Source organism: Oryzias melastigma, linkage group LG16 (assembly GCF_002922805.2).
Source record: "Oryzias melastigma strain HK-1 linkage group LG16, ASM292280v2, whole genome shotgun sequence".
Lineage (NCBI taxonomy): Eukaryota > Metazoa > Chordata > Actinopteri > Beloniformes > Adrianichthyidae > Oryzias > Oryzias melastigma.
The window spans coordinates 5,400,991-5,419,040 of record NC_050527.1 but is presented as its reverse complement, the minus strand read 5'-3'; the positions used below and the strand labels follow the sequence as shown (position 1 = coordinate 5,419,040).

At 42.0% G+C, this 18,050-nt stretch overlaps 1 protein-coding gene across 5 annotated transcripts in view; it reads left to right on the top strand.

Moving 5' to 3' along the window:
- The window catches only part of pou2f2a (POU class 2 homeobox 2a), a 47,081-nt gene extending 29,736 nt beyond the window's left edge, over nt 1-17,345 (top strand). For 2 of the 5 annotated variants that reach the window (XM_024267774.2, XM_024267775.2), the window contains exons 2-16: nt 2,456-2,521; nt 2,642-2,676; nt 2,830-2,886; nt 4,467-4,586; nt 4,756-5,070; nt 5,326-5,425; nt 5,501-5,592; nt 5,684-5,833; nt 5,908-6,049; nt 6,136-6,284; nt 6,909-7,106; nt 7,184-7,410; nt 7,835-7,903; nt 8,197-8,270; nt 9,956-17,345. In XM_024267774.2, the coding sequence (XP_024123542.1) occupies nt 2,456-2,521; nt 2,642-2,676; nt 2,830-2,886; nt 4,467-4,586; nt 4,756-5,070; nt 5,326-5,425; nt 5,501-5,592; nt 5,684-5,833; nt 5,908-6,049; nt 6,136-6,284; nt 6,909-7,106; nt 7,184-7,410; nt 7,835-7,903; nt 8,197-8,270; nt 9,956-10,284 (2,123 nt within the window). In that variant the 3' untranslated portion in view covers nt 10,285-17,345. The remainder of the gene's footprint in view (nt 1-2,455; nt 2,522-2,641; nt 2,677-2,829; nt 2,887-4,466; nt 4,587-4,755; nt 5,071-5,325; nt 5,426-5,500; nt 5,593-5,683; nt 5,834-5,907; nt 6,050-6,135; nt 6,285-6,908; nt 7,107-7,183; nt 7,411-7,834; nt 7,904-8,196; nt 8,271-9,955) is intronic. The other 3 variants (XM_024267776.2, XM_024267778.2, XM_024267777.2) reach the window with 2 other exon arrangements.
- Nucleotides 17,346-18,050: the final 705 nt, after the last annotated feature.

Below are 18,050 nucleotides of genomic sequence, written 5' to 3'. Positions count from 1 at the left end.
TTACAACTTTTTCATCAGAAAATGAGAGAAATTTCAGATGGATTTGTATCTACAGATAAAGATGAAATAAGACGTGCAATCAAAATGTCCACGTTGCCCCAAAATGACACACCATTTGTGAATAAATAAAGGTTTGAGCATCAGATCTATGACTAAATGTAAATATGAAATGTGAAGAAAATATGTTCACAAACACACACAATTAATTTATTAATTTAAGCAGATTTTAAATATGTTTATGCTGCATTTTTTGTAAGCTTTGGTTAAAAATAAAACAAAAAATATCTTTAAAAATCTAGTTAATAATTATTATTATTTGAAACTATATCTAAAAATATTTTTGGTGGTATAGCTAAGTACATTTCTGCATTGTTATTAAAATATTATAAATACATATTTGTATTCAAATTAATTGTAATTTTTCGTGTTTATAAAACATTTTAAATTTAATCCTTCCAGTGCTTTTGGTTCTGGTTTGCGCCCTGATTCAGGAGGTCGGACGGGGGCAGATGGGGGTTCTTCAGGATGGTTGCAGTGAAGTTTCATCTCACCCAAAATACCCAGAGGAGAATAACAGAAACAGTCCAGACTGAACACGCATGTTCTTGTTCCTCGTTCTCTCACTTACATCACTTTATCATGACAGAGGATTATACAGCATTTATGTTGGACCACAAAGAAAAAAGAGTTTTTTGCTCTCTGCCCCTTTGACAAAAGGTGATGAAACAGCTTCTCATGATCTCTGTAAAAAGTTTATGCATAAAACAGACTGATGTCTTCTCTTGATGCCTATAAACCTGCGCAGAGTGAAGTTGGTTGTGTGTGCAGCAGTAAAAAGAGAGGCAGCTTTTATAAGATGGACTGAAAGAGAGAGTGAGACTGGAGGCTAATATTAATAGCCCCACTGACAGTAAGTGTTGGGTTTAGCACTCAGCGTTCAACCCGGTGCAAGGGGAAGTCGGGAGGGGAAGTGAGAAAAATACACAGCATGCTGATATACTGCCCCAGCACTGTATTACTGACCACATTATCCAGCGGGCTACTGTCTGTCAGCCGATTTTAACTATGAATCAACAGCATCTCCATGTGTCCTGCCAGCGGGCAGCACAGCAGGAGGGCGGCCTGCACGTTTGCAGCTCTTTATGCGACTTTAGCGCTGCACACCGCTCATGATGACAGTCTCAGCACTTCTGCCTGTGATGTTTAGGGTGATGCTTTTTTGTGATTTGAGGTGGAGGACTCTTTTTATATTTTCTTTGTTCAGGTGTTTCCATCAGAAGAAAAACTGCTTCCATGTGTGATGCAGGAATAACCCCAGAGTGACAGTAAGCATAGATATTTTGCTTACATGGTGCAAAATTAGCTGAGACTTTTTAAGGGAAATCCTTCTTTAGTTCTCAAAAAAAAAAAAAAAAGTTCTCTAAACCAGTTTGTCACTTAAACAGACGTTCTGCATTGGTGCTGCCCCATCTGATCACTGAACTTCTCTGTTGGTAAGAATAGTTTGTGAGGGGTGGCCAGTTGAAAATAGAAATGGTGTAGCTGGTCAGGGGAGCCATGGGTGTCTGCTGCCCCCTATTGGTGGCCATGCTTGACCACTTGATGGAATAATCTGGTGAATCTGTCCTGAGGCGGTGGAGCTGCTCGTGAGAAATGTCAGGTGGAGAGGAGGACAGTTAAAGCGGAGAAAAGAGGAGGGAGACGGAGTTTATTATGCAGGTGGCAGATATAATTAGTTGGTCGTTGGGGCAGATTTGCATGCTTTCACAAAAGGGAAGTAGCTCGGTGTGTGTGTGTGTGTTCTTGTGTGTGCGTTTACTTGTCAAGTGCTCAAAAGAGGGGGAAAAAAAATAAAGCTTCAATTGGTGAAAAGTTGTTTTACAGTTTGTGGTTTCAGACAAACAGAAAGGGGTTTTGACATTACATAATACTATACCCTGAAAACCAAACAATCGTCCACAGAAACACAATCCCACTCCTGTGTCTTCTGTCTAAACTGTCCTCCACTTGTGCACATACAGGTCTCTTGTTTTTGTGATGAACATAATAAGAGGTGAAATCGTTTGCTTGCCTCCATTCATGACTGTTGCCCAGGGGACTGTCCCAGCACACTGTCAAGCAAAAGGCGAATGACACACGACACAAGACATTTATTGTCCTCCCACGAAAACACCTCGGGTTAAATTTAGAACAAGCAAACACTTTGGGTCTACTCCTATGTTAAACCGCTGATTGGAAAGAGTGAATGAATGTGGGCATGAATGTGGGCTGGAATCAGCAGCGAGTGATTCAGCTGTATGGTTTGGTGTACAGTGTGTTGGCCTCTCTCCGTGACCTGAAAACACAACCTCAACAAATCTAAGATCGCCGTCGTTGCCATCTTCTTTCCCTTTGTGTCACCTGTTTTTTTCATGCTGCCCTCGTATTTAGGAACTTCTGTGTCTTCCTGTTGCAGATATCATGATGTCAAAGCCAGTGGAGGTTGAGAAGGTCGGGGCCGACTCCCCGATGGAGGGCGCGGGTAAGCGAGATTTGCAGCCATTTAAACGCACTTGGTTCGATCTTGGCTGTCGCATGCAGCGCACTGGAAACTATAAACGGCTTCTGTGATTGATCACTTTTTCCTCTCCTCCCCACGCAGATTTAGAGCGGAATGGATCTGAATTAAATCACCAGGTATGTGTGAGTGTTGTGATTATTAAAATGATCTCCCACTATTATTTTCATCTTTCAGCAAACGTCATTTTGAGGCTTAATGTTAGAAATAAAATGTCAAATTCACTTGAAAGACACACAGATGAGTGATATCTGTGTGTGATCTTCTTAAAGGCTCAGTCCATGAAGGTCGGCTCCTTTCCCCTGTCCCCAAACCTGAGCAGCAGCAAGGTGAGTCTGCCGTGGTGTTTACCAGAGCGGTGAGTTAGCCGCCTGTGCATGTCTGTGCACGAGTCTGGCTTTGTGTTTGTGCATCTTTTGTGTCCCAACGTCACGCTGTAGGTGTATTGACAGTATGGCCGCCTCATCTTTGTGCCACTTTCAATGCTCTGAATTGCTCCTTTGTGGATGTTGAGGTTGATAATGTGTCGCCTCTCCACCCAGTCTTCAACGTAAACAGACTGACAAAGAGCTCGAGAGTATGATGGCACTCTTGTTTTTGCCAACTCTGAGTTAAACTATTAAGACTTGCAGGGATTACTCCTTTCACCACAAGCTGAAATCATTTTCGAACCGACGCAGATATGCAAATGACTGAGCTGGAAGAGAGTCCCTCTGGTTGTTCAAACATACGTGTTCTGGTGGGAAAAAAAAGATCATCCTATTGTGTGAGAGCAGAGACACATTCAAGATCAGCTTACTTAGGACGGACAAGAGTATTGTCAGAGATTACACACGCCTGAACTCTCACAAATGTCTTATGATAAAACTTTCAGAGGTAAATGTCTTTTTTTCCCTCTCAAGACCTTCAATGAGAAAATTCAGATGCAGTTTATAAAGTCAAATTCCGACCATCCTTTAATCCATTTAAGTGTTCCCAGTGGTATTTTAATTATGCTTTTGCCGTTTTTTGGCAAAATAATAAGTATATTTTTAAAATATTAAATTTTCTAGGACATAGTTTCTTCAGAGCTACAGGACTTGCACTTATTTCCTTTCATCCCTTTGTTTACACTATACTACTAGCTTATAGCCACTCATAACTCCTAGCTAACATTAGCGGTGCAACAAAAATGGTTGGAGCTATCCATCCAGATGGCAGCTCAGACGAGGAAAACGAAGACATACATGGATCTATTTGTCTGCAAGTGGATGCATTAGCACTGATTGTAGCTTCCACATCACAGCTGCAAGCTTTTTCATACCCCATTTTTTTCGTTTGCACCTGATGTACCACATTTGGAATTAAGAAATACTCAGAAATGCAGTTTTAATCTTAAATTATTTTATATGTGTCCCCAATCATGATCAAAATATTACAAGAACATGTTAAAAAAAACACAATTTTCATTGGAGTGGGTCTTTAAAACTGTATTTTCCGGAGTATAAGTCGCAAGAGGAAAAAATGTCTAATCAAGAAGAAGAAAACCATATATAAGTCGCCAAATCTGCCAAGCAAAACATATCTGAAAAAATAAATAAATAAAGAAATGCAAGAATACTAATCTTTTGACCTGTACAAGAAAAATATCAAGTTTGGATGACACTTCTTCTGCTGCTGTTAGTAGCAAATACTTCAGGTGCAGCGCCCTCTAGCGATTGTTAGTGGAAATAACTGCTACAAGTCAACTGATGTTTACTGGGAAAATAACAAAAATATAACCCTTTTGATCTAAAAAATAAACTCAAATAAGTCACTCCTGAATATTAAAAAAACTGCGACTTGTACTCCGGAAAATACGGTAATAGGATTCAGATAGTCTAGTTTTTAATATCCTCTCTCTAATTTACATGTTTTGTCTAATTTGCAGAACAAAATGGACGAGTGCACTGAAATGTCCCCAGGCCTGTCCCCCTCCCACGGCCCGACCCCTCAGCAGACGGCCCTGCAACACACACAGCTCATGCTGACCGGCTCCCAGCTTGCAGGGGTAAGATCGCACGGACACACAAAGGCCAGTCGTCTGCTTTGCTTTTGCCTCACTCACTTCTCTGGTGCTACTTTAAAAAAAAAAAAAAAACTTTGCTTTTCTTTGTCTCTCCTCATGTGGGGCTTCCTTCTTCGTGCTACTTCTCGATCTTTCCCTTCCTCTGTGCCAGTTGACAGCCCTGCTGCCAGCACAGCAGCAGTTGCTTTTGCAGCAGGCTCAGGCGCAACTCCTGGCTGCCGCTGTGCAGCAGTCCAATGCAGCCCATGCGGCCCACGCTGCCCGTGCAGCTGCCCAGGCCAATCAGCAAGCTCAAGCAGCTGCAGCAGCAAATCAGCAGGCCCAGCAGCAGCAGCAAGCAGGCCAGCAGGCTCACTCGCAGTCCCAGGGACAGAGCACACAGGAAGAGAGCAGCCAAAGTGTCCCCGTCCCACCTCCTCCTCCACCCCAGCTCACCCTCTCCCAACCAATCCAGCTGACCGCCCAGGTACGGACTGCCAATCAAAGCCTGAACGCCGGCTTGATTGAGGAACTTCTGTGGGTCCACAGAATCAGAAACAGCGCCTTTAATGGCTCCCTTTGCTTTTGCTTCTTTCTTTTCATTTTGTTTTTAACGGTTTTCTTGTTGTTTCCATCTTCTGGTTAGAATCCTCCCCAGTAAATCACAACACTTCTTTTGTTGTTTGTTTCTGCACCATCTTTGATCTTGATGACTAACCGCCTCTCACCACCTCCCTGGCAGGACATTCAGCAGTTGCTGCATCTCCAGCAGTTGGTGTTTGTGCCGGGTCATCCTCTCCAGTCCCAGTTTCTCCTCCCACAGGCACAGCAGTGTCAACAAGGTGGGGATGCCCCCTTTTTTCAGCTGCAGATGTGCATGTTTTGAAGCCTCACCAATTGGTTCTTTTCTTGAACAGGACTCCTGTCAACACCAAATCTTATACCGCTACCTCAGCAAAACCAAGGGAGCCTCCTTTCTGCACCGACGAGAATGGGACTCCAGCCACAGGTGGGAGGGAACGTTAGCGTTTTAGTCAGTGGAAAAGTAGAAACCCTAACACCTCTGTTGCTTTCTCACTTTCGTGTGTTTGGTGTTGCAGCGAGATAAGACGGCAGATGTGAGTGCTAGTGGAGGTGTGACCATGGCGCCCTCGGTGACCTCCCACCCCGAGGAGCCCAGCGACCTGGAGGAGCTGGAACAGTTCGCCCGCACTTTCAAGCAGAGACGCATCAAACTGGGCTTCACACAGGTGCGGACAGACAACGGAGGACGTCTCCGGTCTTTGCTCAAACTGAACTTCACTGTCCTTCATTTTCCCGCCAGGGAGACGTGGGTTTGGCCATGGGGAAGCTGTACGGCAATGACTTCAGTCAGACCACCATCTCTCGCTTTGAAGCTCTCAACTTGAGCTTTAAGAACATGTGCAAGCTGAAGCCACTGCTGGAGAAGTGGCTCAATGATGCAGGTTGGAACTTTTCCGAAGCTTTTTTTTTTTTTCTATCTGCATGCGCAGCTGCTGTTGTGTTAACGTGGGTGGAATATGTGTCTCAGAAACCATGTCTATAGACAGCACCCTGCCCAGCCCCAGCTCCCTGTCCTCTCCCTCTCTGGGCTTTGAAGGGGTTCCAGGTCGCCGCAGGAAGAAGAGAACCAGCATAGAGACAAACGTCCGAGTGGCTCTGGAAAGATCGTTTCTGACGGTAAGAAAAACCGAGGGGCCTCTGGTCACACGCAAAATGGCGCCAGAATCAATCTCTAGCCGGAAGCGGAAATTTTGCCACTTTAGTCGGTTGCATAAGTGGAAATTTCCTGGACTTTAGGAAACCCTTTTAAGTATGATATCTTGAAAACTTTCAGCTTTTAAATGTGAATAATCTGTAACTATCTAGCAGTTAAGTGTGCAAGATTAGCTTCAAATGGGACAGAGAATGTTAATCATTTTATTTCTTCCAAGTCAATATTAACAAGTGTTTCAATTTGTAAAACTTACACCCTTTTAACTCCATAGAAAAAGATGACAAAATACCAGTTTTTCTCTGTGAATCAGCTCTCTGAGTCGGTGAAATTGTTTTTTTTTCTTTGGGACAGAGAGTGTCCCAAAGAACACACAGGAAAAAGGTAGAAACTGGAAAAAAAGGTCGAAAGCTTAAAATGGGGGGTTCCGGGTGACTTCCGACCAATGAGTCCGGCTCTGGCAGGGGGAGGGACTTCTGGCTATACATTTTTGAGCGCCACATTTTTTCTCTGTGGCCAGATTCTCTTGGAAAAACGTGCAAAATGTTGATGTATCAAAGAATCAGCACTTGTCTCATATCTTTCTCCAGAACCAGAAGCCTACCTCTGAGGAGATCCTGCTGATCGCAGAGCAGCTCAACATGGAGAAGGAGGTGATCCGAGTCTGGTTCTGCAACCGCCGGCAAAAAGAGAAGCGCATCAACCCAACCAGTGCCACCCCTCCCTTGCCCAGCCAGCCCCCCACTGCCCCACAAGTGCACAAACCGCCCTGCTACAGCCCTCACATGGTAAACATCCCATATCCACACACTCGTTCCCCTTTTTTCTTTTTACACCCCTTTATTTACGCGTTTTCCTCCACCAGATGTCCAGCCAGCTGTCCCAGGCCGTGACCACTCTCAGCAGCACAACGGTGACCACCATGTCCCCCGTCTGCCCCCTGACCTCCAGCCTCACCTCCACCCACCCCTCTCTCAGCTCCGCCCACCCCCCTCTCAGCTCCGCACCATCCCCGGCGACTCCTCCACCTCCTCCCCGCAGCACGGCCAGCCCCGCCACTCCCAGCCACAGCACACTGAACCTTAACACGGGGTAAGAGGAAATCCCTGCACACGGCCGGGAATCCTGCATTTACTATTTTCAGTTAGGGATAACTCATCTCAAACAGTCATAACAGGCCCTGAATGAGGAAACTCGGAGCTGATCCTCTTGATTTTTCAACCCCCCTTTTTGTTCCCTTATTTACTTATTTTAAGTGGGGGGAATTTCCAGATTTAACTTTGAACACCAAGACGCCATGTTTATTTGTATTCTGAATTTAAATTGACCCCACTTTTGCAGAACTTCCTTACAGATGTCATTTTTTTTAGAGTGGCGTTTAAAAATAACAACACAAGAAATAGGATTTTTTTTTTTTCAAATTATTTTAGTTTCTATGCCTGTGGTTCTCATTTATCACATGCACACATTTCCATATGCTTTAACCCTGTGTGTTTGTGTGATCTTCTGTTCACAGTTTATGGCGTATGGGTAAAAAGAACGGTGAAATGTCTAACTACATCACCGATTTTGCTGCAAACTTGAGGTGAACACAACAGAAACACAAAACTACGCATGGAAACGTTGACATTGTGTTTAAATGTAAATTAGCGAGGTTTTCTTGTCAGTGCTCTTTCTCTCTTCCTGCCTTTCTAACCTCTCGTCGTGCGTCCAGCTGATCTGTCAGCAGGTTTCTGCTCTTTACGTGTGCTGGGGAAGACGTTTACCCGCCGCCTGTCCTCGCTTCTAAACCTGCTGTGTTTTTTTCTCCTCACCTTTCCCCCCTCTGGCTGCCCTGTCTTCGTGTACATGCTTGCACGCTTGTGGGTGCCACAACAGGAACAATGTGATGGGAGTTAACACGGGGATGAACCAAGCCCTCCTCGGTAACAATCCCCTGGCTACTATCCAAGGTGTGTGAGAGAAACTGAGACGCTAGAGGGAAAGGAAGCAGAAAAAGTTCACCCACTGATAGATCTAAATAATAGTTTTTTATTATTATAAAAAATATATATTTAGTCTATTTTCCTGGTATTTTGTCTCCCACCTACGCTCACATCCATCCTGTCCATGACACATCCCCCTTTTCCTCCGTCCTACACTTAGGAGGCCAAACGAGAATAGCTCAGAAATTTGCAGCGAGTTCTGCAGCATCAGTTCATCTCAGCTTGTTTTTAATCATTCTTGAGGTGAGGATCAGAAAAGGGGGGGTTGTAAAAAGCAGAAGTGGGATGATGAGTAATACATTAACACATGGTTGCACTGGCTGACTGCAGACGCAGAGGAACAGACAGCCGAGCGTGCTCGCTCATCCACGGCGAAAGCAGCTGAGATGAAGAGCAGAAATATGACCCCTTCTTTAGCACTAGCTATGAATTCACCCGTTCATGTGTCTGTGCTGCTCATGTCAGTGCGAGGGCTTGTTTTTGTCTTCTTTTTTTGCAACTGTGTGTTTGTGCGTGAGTATGTGCCTCGTCATTTATCAGTAGAATTCAAACTTTTCATCAACTTATCATCTTTCTTCAGTTTGCAAATCATGCATTTTCTGAAATTCATTGGCTTTTATGTTTTGGTTTTGTTGTTGTAAAAGGTTTTTCTTAATTTTTTCATAAAGAAAGTTCATTTTATTTAAATAAAAAACCCTCAAATGGAAGACTAAAATTTATTTACCAAGTGCAGCTAAGTAAATACAACAAACAGATTTAAGATTTATGTTGAAGTTTGAAAACCAGCAAAATCCTAATTAAAATAATTTAAATATAACACAACTCTAATTAACTACATAAAATATCTTCAACATAATTTGAAATTCCAATTTAACTGTCTTACCTGGTTTGGTTAATTATAAAATTCATAGTCTTTTCACCGATCTACGTAGGCTTTCCTCTTATGTATATATTTAATAGAATAATTCTCCTATTTGGGGTTCAGCCTGTTGGCAAAAATGTAAATATAAATAAATTAAATGAAAAAAGGCTCTACAAATTGCTCAAAAATCTATTTAATATTTTTTGTCCTGTTTGTAATGATTAAAAAATGTACTAAATGAATTACAGCTCTAAACTACAAAACAAAGGCATCTTTTGGTGCATTTTATAGAAAAGAAAAACTGTTGCAAATGTTCTTATCACTTAAGTAAAACACCAGAAAGAATAAATAGATTTTTAAAAAAGATTTAAGCTGTATTTTATATAACAACTGATCATTTCAGAGAAGAACAAGCCCCTATTCTGTAACAATTAGAGGAAATTGTACAATTTGAGGTTTTTGTAGATTTTCAGGTGTATGAGTTCTGCAGATGAGTTTGCAAAAGTAGATTATATATATATATATATATGTGTGTTTTTTTATTTATCATATTGGAATAATGCTACAGGTCCTTTACTTCACTTTTGTGGCTAATACATTTGCTTGAATTCCATAAATCAGCAGGACTTTTTGTTTTATTGCTTTAGAGTTCTTGCTCTTTTGATCCTTTAGATCTGCATTTTCCTGTGCTGTCATTGCTAAACCTTTATGCTAAACTTTGGGGAGAAAGTGATGAAGATGAGTTTGATTTTCCTTTCATTCCTGCTTCTTTTCTCCTTCTTCTTTTCAGCTCTAGCAGCCAGTGGTGGCCAGCTGCCTCTTTCCACTCTTGAGGGTGCCAGCAAGGCGATAGTGGGGGCCTCTGGGGGTCAAGGAGGCACCCTGGCTTCTTCCCTTTTCCTCAACCACCCCACCTTGCTCCACTTGGGCCAGAACCCCGGCGCTGGACTGGCCAGCGGTGCTGTAGCCAAAGTTTCCCAGGCCTCACCCTTCCCTTCAGCCAGCAGCATCAGCCCCACGCCCTGCTCCCCCTCTCCCTGCTCCAGCCCCGCCTCCTCATGCTTGTCCAGCGAAATGGGCCACAGCCCACCATCCCTGGGCGGAGCCAAGATTGAGTGACTACGCCAAAGGTCGATTTTCAAGGAGGAGGCCGGAGGAGGATACAAGAACCTCACCTTTTCACACCAAAGCGATCTCTTTCTCTCTTTCTGATGCTCTTCTTCCATTTTTTCCCTTTGATTTTTTTTGCAACAGCTCTCCCTCTTTCTCTCCCAGTCTTTCAATGCCAAAAATACAAAGAATGAAAGAGGAGAGAGGAAGGGAAAGAAACCAAAAAAAGGGAAAAGGGAGGAAAGGGCGAAAGGGGAAAGATTAAAACCAAAAAGTCTTTATTTATCCAAACAGATGAAAAGGAGACAGCATGGGACCTTTTTGTCTTTGACACGTGATATCGACGTGGCACCTTGCAGCTCTTCCTCTCAGACGGAAACCAAACCAGTGACTGCTTCAGCAAAGAGATGGAAGAGACGGCCGAGATGCATGTTGAAGAGCATAAACCAAAAATGACAAAAGATTACTTTACGACAAAGGAATGGCAGCAAGGACAAAAGAAATGAAGAGGAGGACTGTTAGGCATTTTTTAATCATTATCTTATTTTGAAAAGCTGCGGGTCTGAAGGAAGCGACGAGAGGATACGTTTAAACCAAAAATTTACCTGAGGAGGAAGAAGAATACTCGGTGACAAAGAAAAAAAAAGAAAAAAAAAAGACAACCATACCAAAATCACAAATACCAAAAACCAAAAATATGGAAAGAAAAGCTTTATTCAAAGGACGTGTAAATACTGAAGCTATCCAGGACCAGTACTTTACTGCTACTCACACCCACAAACATGCAAGCACCAACCCACCCTGCCATTGACTCATCCTGTCCGTGTCAGCTCATGTGTCTCGCAGGTTCTCACTCAAGATGAATTTGTAAATGTTTTTCTGTCACAAGCTCAATAATGTTTGCTAGAACTGCTGTCTCTTTACCTACCTCTGGTTATAAGAGCTTAGATAGCATCCATCTCTTTTATTTTTTACCTGAAGTATGTTTTTTTCCTTTGATTATTTATTAGTGCCAAAAGTCTGTTTAGCTCCCTATTTATTGCTGTGTGCTTCAGGGTTTCGTTATGATCACTATCATCATCTCTGTCTGCATCGTGCATTTCTGTATCATCACGCCGTGTGTTGTAACTCGTCCACAGGAAGGCAGATGACAACATTTGGGGGGGAAAAAAATGCTCGTCACAGCCCTCAACAAAGTGCCGATAGATCACAGATAGAGCGTTCATTTCAAGGTGTGAATAAATTCATTACAACGTAAAACGTCTGACATCTTGTCGGCTTAATCGGACCGCCGTCTCCTAACTCCTGAGCATAACGCTTTAATGGAAACTCGGCGGCGGAATCCTGGAAACTTCACACCGTTCGTTAAAAGTGTTGATCCGTCTCAAAGTATGAAATAAGGCTCTGATTAGAGATCTAAAAAACAACCTTTGAGATTAATAAGTCAATAAAGCCAAGTTTAGTCACAGCTGGCTCTCATTTCTGCCTCTCCAATCAGCACATGTCCTCCTTTATGTCTAGACATGTTTACTGACATTTGTCTGTTTCAATCATCCCTCCATCTATTTCATTTTTCACACTGCCATTAATTCTCGAATGGATACCAAAGCATTCTCAAGACTTGGCTTCTCTTAAAGAGCTTCAGCCAAGACATGAAGACAATAAAGACATACTGACATTTGGTGGCAGAAGTGGGATGCATTCCCCTCCACCTGGCCTGTCCCAAAGCTCTTTTTTTGGGTGGGGTGGGAAGCTTTAGGTAGGGAACTTATCCTTTACTCTGACTAATGCTATTCCGGGACTCGCTGAACTGTGGCGTCATACTTTTTTTTGTAAGAGGATACCAAAAATGAATCCAAACCAAATAAAAAAAACACACAACCCAAGGAGAAGCAAACCAAAAAGAACCCAAACCAAATGTGGCTGGAGGGAGCACAGGGGAGGAGTACAAAGTGCCAGTGTTTGAAAGAGGAGAAGCCATCTGCCTGTCTTTCTGTTAGCGTTCAGGGCTGCAGCCCCTCTCTCAAACTGTGGATGAGTAGACAGGCAGACAGACGGGTGAGCAGACGGACAGACTGTTCCTCCACTCCCCTGCCTCCCTTTCTCCAGCTCAGCTCTCTGGTCCTGGATGGAGCTAAACGCAAATGACCTCACTGAACTGAAATCTTATAAAAGAAATCAGTTTTTATTTTTCTGTTGGTTTGTTCTGATTGTTTTATCTCTGCTGTGTCTCTTGATGCCGTTTTATGTACTGTACTTTAGTGCTTATTACTTATTTGGAATAACATACTCGCTTACTTACTTACGACGAGAGCTCCTTATTTTTTTTGGTAGTCGTGCTAGAGATTTTTTATCAGGTGGTTGGAAAAAAAAATACTGTGAAAATTTAGCTTCCAGAATTTTATTAGATAACGACTGTCTTGGCGAAGGGGATAAAAAAAAACACAAAAAGCCAAAAACACTAAAACTGTCAAACCAAAAACCGAACAGTAGCTGCTCTTTCTCCGCTCAAAGGTGGAGAAACGGGCCGTGTGGAAGTTGCACTTAGTGAACAAACAAAGTCGTGTCCGCAGTTACAACTTTGACCCCCCCAAAGACAGCAACTTGAAGCAAAACGAACGCTCAGAAGTTAACGTTCCAGTATTCCAAAGATGATTTGGTTTGACCCGCACCAGGCAAACACAGGAATCTTTTCACCAAACCAAGCTTTAGATGTGGGGTTTGCACCTTAAAGGTGAAACCTTTTTCTCCACACTGACTCTTAGACGGAATGTATCTGTTAGTGCTTCTATAGATTTTGTAGAAAATAAGATCTATGTTCTACTGCTTACTTATCACTAATGTATTAAAAAGAAAAATTTACAAAAAAGACTGAGAAAAAAAAAGATCCTAAAACATTGATGAAAATAACTTGATTTTAGACCAAAAATTTTAACTATCTCTCTTTGGATTTTTCATTTTTTTTAATCACGATTGATTGTACTATTTATTCAGGGTTGGAATTTCTTTTTAATTTAGGCTTTTTTTCATTTTGCTATTTATTTAATTTATTTCTGGAGGTGCTTTTTTTCCTATTATTGGATGTTTTTGTGCTAGGTTTTCTTGTATAGGTTTTCTCGACGGCATAAATGCAAAGGTTGTGTGGAAAGCCCTCTCGGAGAGGTCGAGGGTTCATGATGTGGCAGCACTGTGTGGACAAACACCTCTGGGTTCAACGGGAACGTGTCAGTTTGGTTGTTTTCCAGATGTACTCTTTCCAATGTGTGCTTTTATTAAGACAAAGAAAAAAAAAGATGAATATGCCTGAGTTACAACATGAGGCTCTCTTTGAGGCGCAGTGCTGCTTCCGTTCTGTTTTCTCCAAAGGGGGAACACGCTTAAAGCTTTATCAGCTACACGACCAAAAACCAACCTAAAAAAAGAAGATCAAATAGGAAAAATGTCTTTACATGAAAGGGGAAAAAAACAGAGGGTGATTTTGAAATCCTGGGTGTATTTTCTTGCTTTTGACTGTTTTTCTTTTTATGTTTCTGGATCTTTTGTTTCCACTTTTTCTGTATGCTGGTTTTTATGCCTTGTTTCCTCATCCACCGAAGGATGTAAAAGAGAGATAGTTCATCATATACCTCATGTTCTTTGATGATAAACCAAATAGATGAATGCTTTAAAATGTGGGGTTCTCGTGGGCAAGTGTGGATGCTGGGATGCTGACCGGTGTGGCTGAAAACTAACGACGAGTTTTACTCCATAAGATTTTAGAAGGTGCCATAAAAAAAAGGCCACACTGGTTCACGCTCCCCAGTACGCGCCTTGTCCCCCTGAAAACACCCTGCAGTGTGTTGAGCTTTGAACATGGCCCTCTCCTCAAACCTGAGCCAGATCCTCCCCGCTCTGAGGCACAGATTGAACATCCGATCTGCTTTTGGCTTCGTCAAGCTTCAGGTTTATGCCTCAGAGCGACCAAACCCGGCCCGCCTTCTGGTTTTGGGGTCCTCTGACCACTTTGGGGCAGGGGGAGCGGGGAGTGGCTGAGACCGAGGTTGCTAGGTGACACGCTCAGACAGATGCATGTGAGGAGTGTTGGAGAGGGAGGCGTGCACGAATCAAAACATCTGGGCTCATACTGAGAGTCCATTTCCTCGTTTTGCTCTTTTTTCTCGTCTCTCTTGTGTATTGAGGGGGGAAGTGGAGGAAGCGCTGCTGTGGGCTGTGAAGATCATGGTTTAAGGGACCGGATGCAGAGTACAGGTCTCTGTGGTGGGGATACCCCCAACCTGAATGATACCAAAGTCAATGCCCTGCCCTGAGATCCAACACGACGTATACGCTCCCTACAATCCTGATTTTCCTTTTAGTTTTCCTCCATTTTACCCTCTACTTCTACTACCGATTTTTTACTCAGTTTCATTCAGATGTGTATTTTTTAAAGCATTCTGGTTGGTTGCCTCTGAAGTACAGTTCAGCTTTTTGCACTAAGACTGGAAGCAAAAACAGGAAACTCAAAGAAACTGGTGCAGCAAGAATTAGTAAACCATTTAGTTCCTTCAGTTCTAAAATAAAAAGCAAATGTGCACAAACAAGAACTTTCTTGTTTGTGCGTGTCTGAGTAAATATACTCACTTACTGCAATCATCTTTTGATTTATTATAAAAGTGATCCTAATAGTTTTTTAATTATGATTAAAATTTAAAAACCCTTTTCTGGAGAATAGCAGGAGTTCTTCAGAATTTTGTAAGCCTGAACTCATTCCTTTATTTACACTCTGTCCCGCTAGCGAACAGACCCTCACAACTGCAACCTAACATTACCGTTGAAAAATATCGGAGCTAACCAGCCGTACAGTTTGAAGCCAGATCGAACGAGGAAAAGGGATCTATTTATCTGCCGGTGGATGCATCAGAATGGAACGGAGTAGAGCTCAGCGATTGTTCCTACAACCATTATTTTAATAGTCGACTAATTATTTTTTTCGATTAGTTGAATAATCGGGTCGTGCGTAAACTAGATGCAAAACACAAATCATTAGCTGTAAACTAACGACAAATAAATACAATTAATATGATAGTTTCTTAAACTCTTCATGAATCATGCAGCGTCTTTCCTTCATTAGTTTCTGGTATTAAAACAACATTGAATCAAACGAGGCCCTGTTTTAGACTATCATCTTTTTTTTAGCTTTTTTTTTGCTCTAAGCTAATGTTAGCTTAGCTTATCTAGCCGATGATCCCTCTTCAGGTGTTCATGGATCACCGTAGTGCTGCTTAGAACACAGGTTCTGATATGCAGATGTTGACCTGGACACTTTTTTATAAAACTTTATTATGTTTCCCACACAATGAGCGTGTTGCTATGGTACCCGAGCCTTCCTAAAACGCCCTGTGTCATCACTACTAACCCGGATTAGCACTACTGCGCACGTGTGTCCAAGACAATGACAGATGTTAGAAACCGTCCACCGTAGTGGAAAGAAAAAACGACTAATAAACGAATAAATTAGTCATCGACTTCTAGTATCTACATCACAGTACGGCTTTTTTTTAATCTGCTCCTGATTCACAACGATTAAAAAAATAAATAAGCTTAATTTTCTTTATATATGTCCTCCACTATGAGAATTATACAAGAACATGTTAAAAACAGCATTTTTGTACAATTTGAACCTTGAAACTGAAGTGCTACGACCTGACACTGCATCACTTCTGTACTCAGTTAGAAGGAGTGGAGCTCCCCACACTGGTGGCTGAAAGTGATTCATTGTTTCCAACCCGCTTTACCCACCTGTTTCCAGTCTTTGTGCAGAAGCTAACCCACACACACACACAAAAAGATCCAAATCTTTTGGTGCAACTCCCACAAACTATTCCTCCAGAATGATCACGTGACCGATATGGGACTGAGTATCTCAATAATAGACAGAGAGACAAAGAGAGCTAAAAAAAAACAGCTAGATCTGCTGCCTCTTCCTCCTCCCACTCTCCTCCACGCACTCTCCTTCTCTTCATCTCTTTCTTCTTTGTTTTCTACAACAGCTTTAGTCCAAAGGTTCTCCAGCAACACAGCAAAGCAAGTCAGATGTTAAAGACTAAAACCAAAGAACTTGATCTTCGACTCAAAGCCTTCTGTAGCCCTTTTGGGTCGTCACCTAGCGAGCCGGTCTGTGAAGCATTAACCTCAGACATCCAAAGGGAAAATAATAATAATAATTATGATGAAATGTATATTTTTAAGTATTTGTCATTGGAATAATCTTAAACTTCGCATAATTACTGATGATCACGATGGTGACAACGAAGATAATGATGATGATGATAATGAAGTTTCTCTTGGTATCTTTGTAGCTGTTTGGATCCTTCTTGAGTTTGTGTCTTCTCTGCTCGTGCTGCCAGAGTTCTGCTTTACCCCTCCCAACCCCGACTCCCCCCGTTTTCATCCGGGTCACCCCCCGTGTCCGGTCCTGACGTCGACCTTTTGCCATCTTTTGTGGATCCCATGCGTCTGTGTGCGAATGTCAAACATTCACGAGGGGAAGTTCTTCCCTGGAGGTGGTTGCTTTTCTGTTGGGGTCTGTTACACCTGTGCACGTGTGTGTGTGTTTGTGTGTGTGTGAAAACAGCCTGGGTGTGGAGCGTTTTGGTTGTTGGAAGACAAAAAGATCCCTTGTTGTTCTGACAAGATTGCACGCGACACAAGACTGGTGCTGCCAACTGTGACGTTCGTTTGCCAACTTCCTACCACATGTAGCTTTAATTCCCCTTGTCACAGCAGTCAGAGTGGATCCCTATTTTAGGTTCTGAGTGTGTGTGTTTGTGTGCGCAGGTGGATTTGTGTCACCATCACTCCTTTCTTTTTATTTTCCCACCATGTCTTCTCCCCCTCTGTCTGCACCTTTTTCTCTCCTCCTGTGGTAGCAACTTAGCCTTTTAGTGTATTTATCTTGAAAGCCAAAAAAGAAGAAAAATAAATCCGCTTGTTCATTGTACAGTGTTGTTCATTTTAAGTAATTTTTTGTAACTGAAAGTGTTTCATTCATCCAAATAAAACAGGAAACAAAAACTGTACATACGATTTGCTTTCGTCTCTTGAGCTTTTTCTTTTTTCGGCTCTGATACTTGCACGTGTTTTCGTGTTGAACCACAGGTTTCACTTGGTTTGAAGGAGCCTCCTCCCTGCATGTCGTATCCAATGTTCACCACAAGAGGGAGCTGTTAGATTTACAATCTTTGCCATCTGAGTTCACTAAAGCGTCTGCTGCTGATTTATAAGAGGAAACACTGAAAAAAAATAAACAAATGAGATGTTAGTTTGATTTTAACACATCCATATTATATAAATCTTATTTATTTTTATTATTATTTTTTTTTAACGTTAATATAATGCTTGGGTCATCTGGACTCCATACAATAGAATGGGGTTTATTTTAAAATAAAAATATTGGTGAAAACCATTTCTTGGAATTAAGAAGGAAAATTGAATTAAAAAAATCTAATTAAATAAATGGAAAAGAGAGGTATTTTTAAAGCTAAAAAAGTTGTGTCACCTTGTAAACTAATAATTTCTAAAGAAAAGTGTTATTTGTGTTCTTTATTCTATTTTTTATTTTTATTCTGAATTTTGTTTTGAGGATAGCGCATGATCGAGTCTAAAAGAGAGCGTGAAGTGCTTTTTTTGAAGCAGTTCATGAGAAAGATAGAAAAACTGAAGAGCTTCCAATAAAATTGTCATTAAAAAGTTTTAAGGTCAATGAGGGGGTGTTTAATAAATACTTTTTTGTCAGA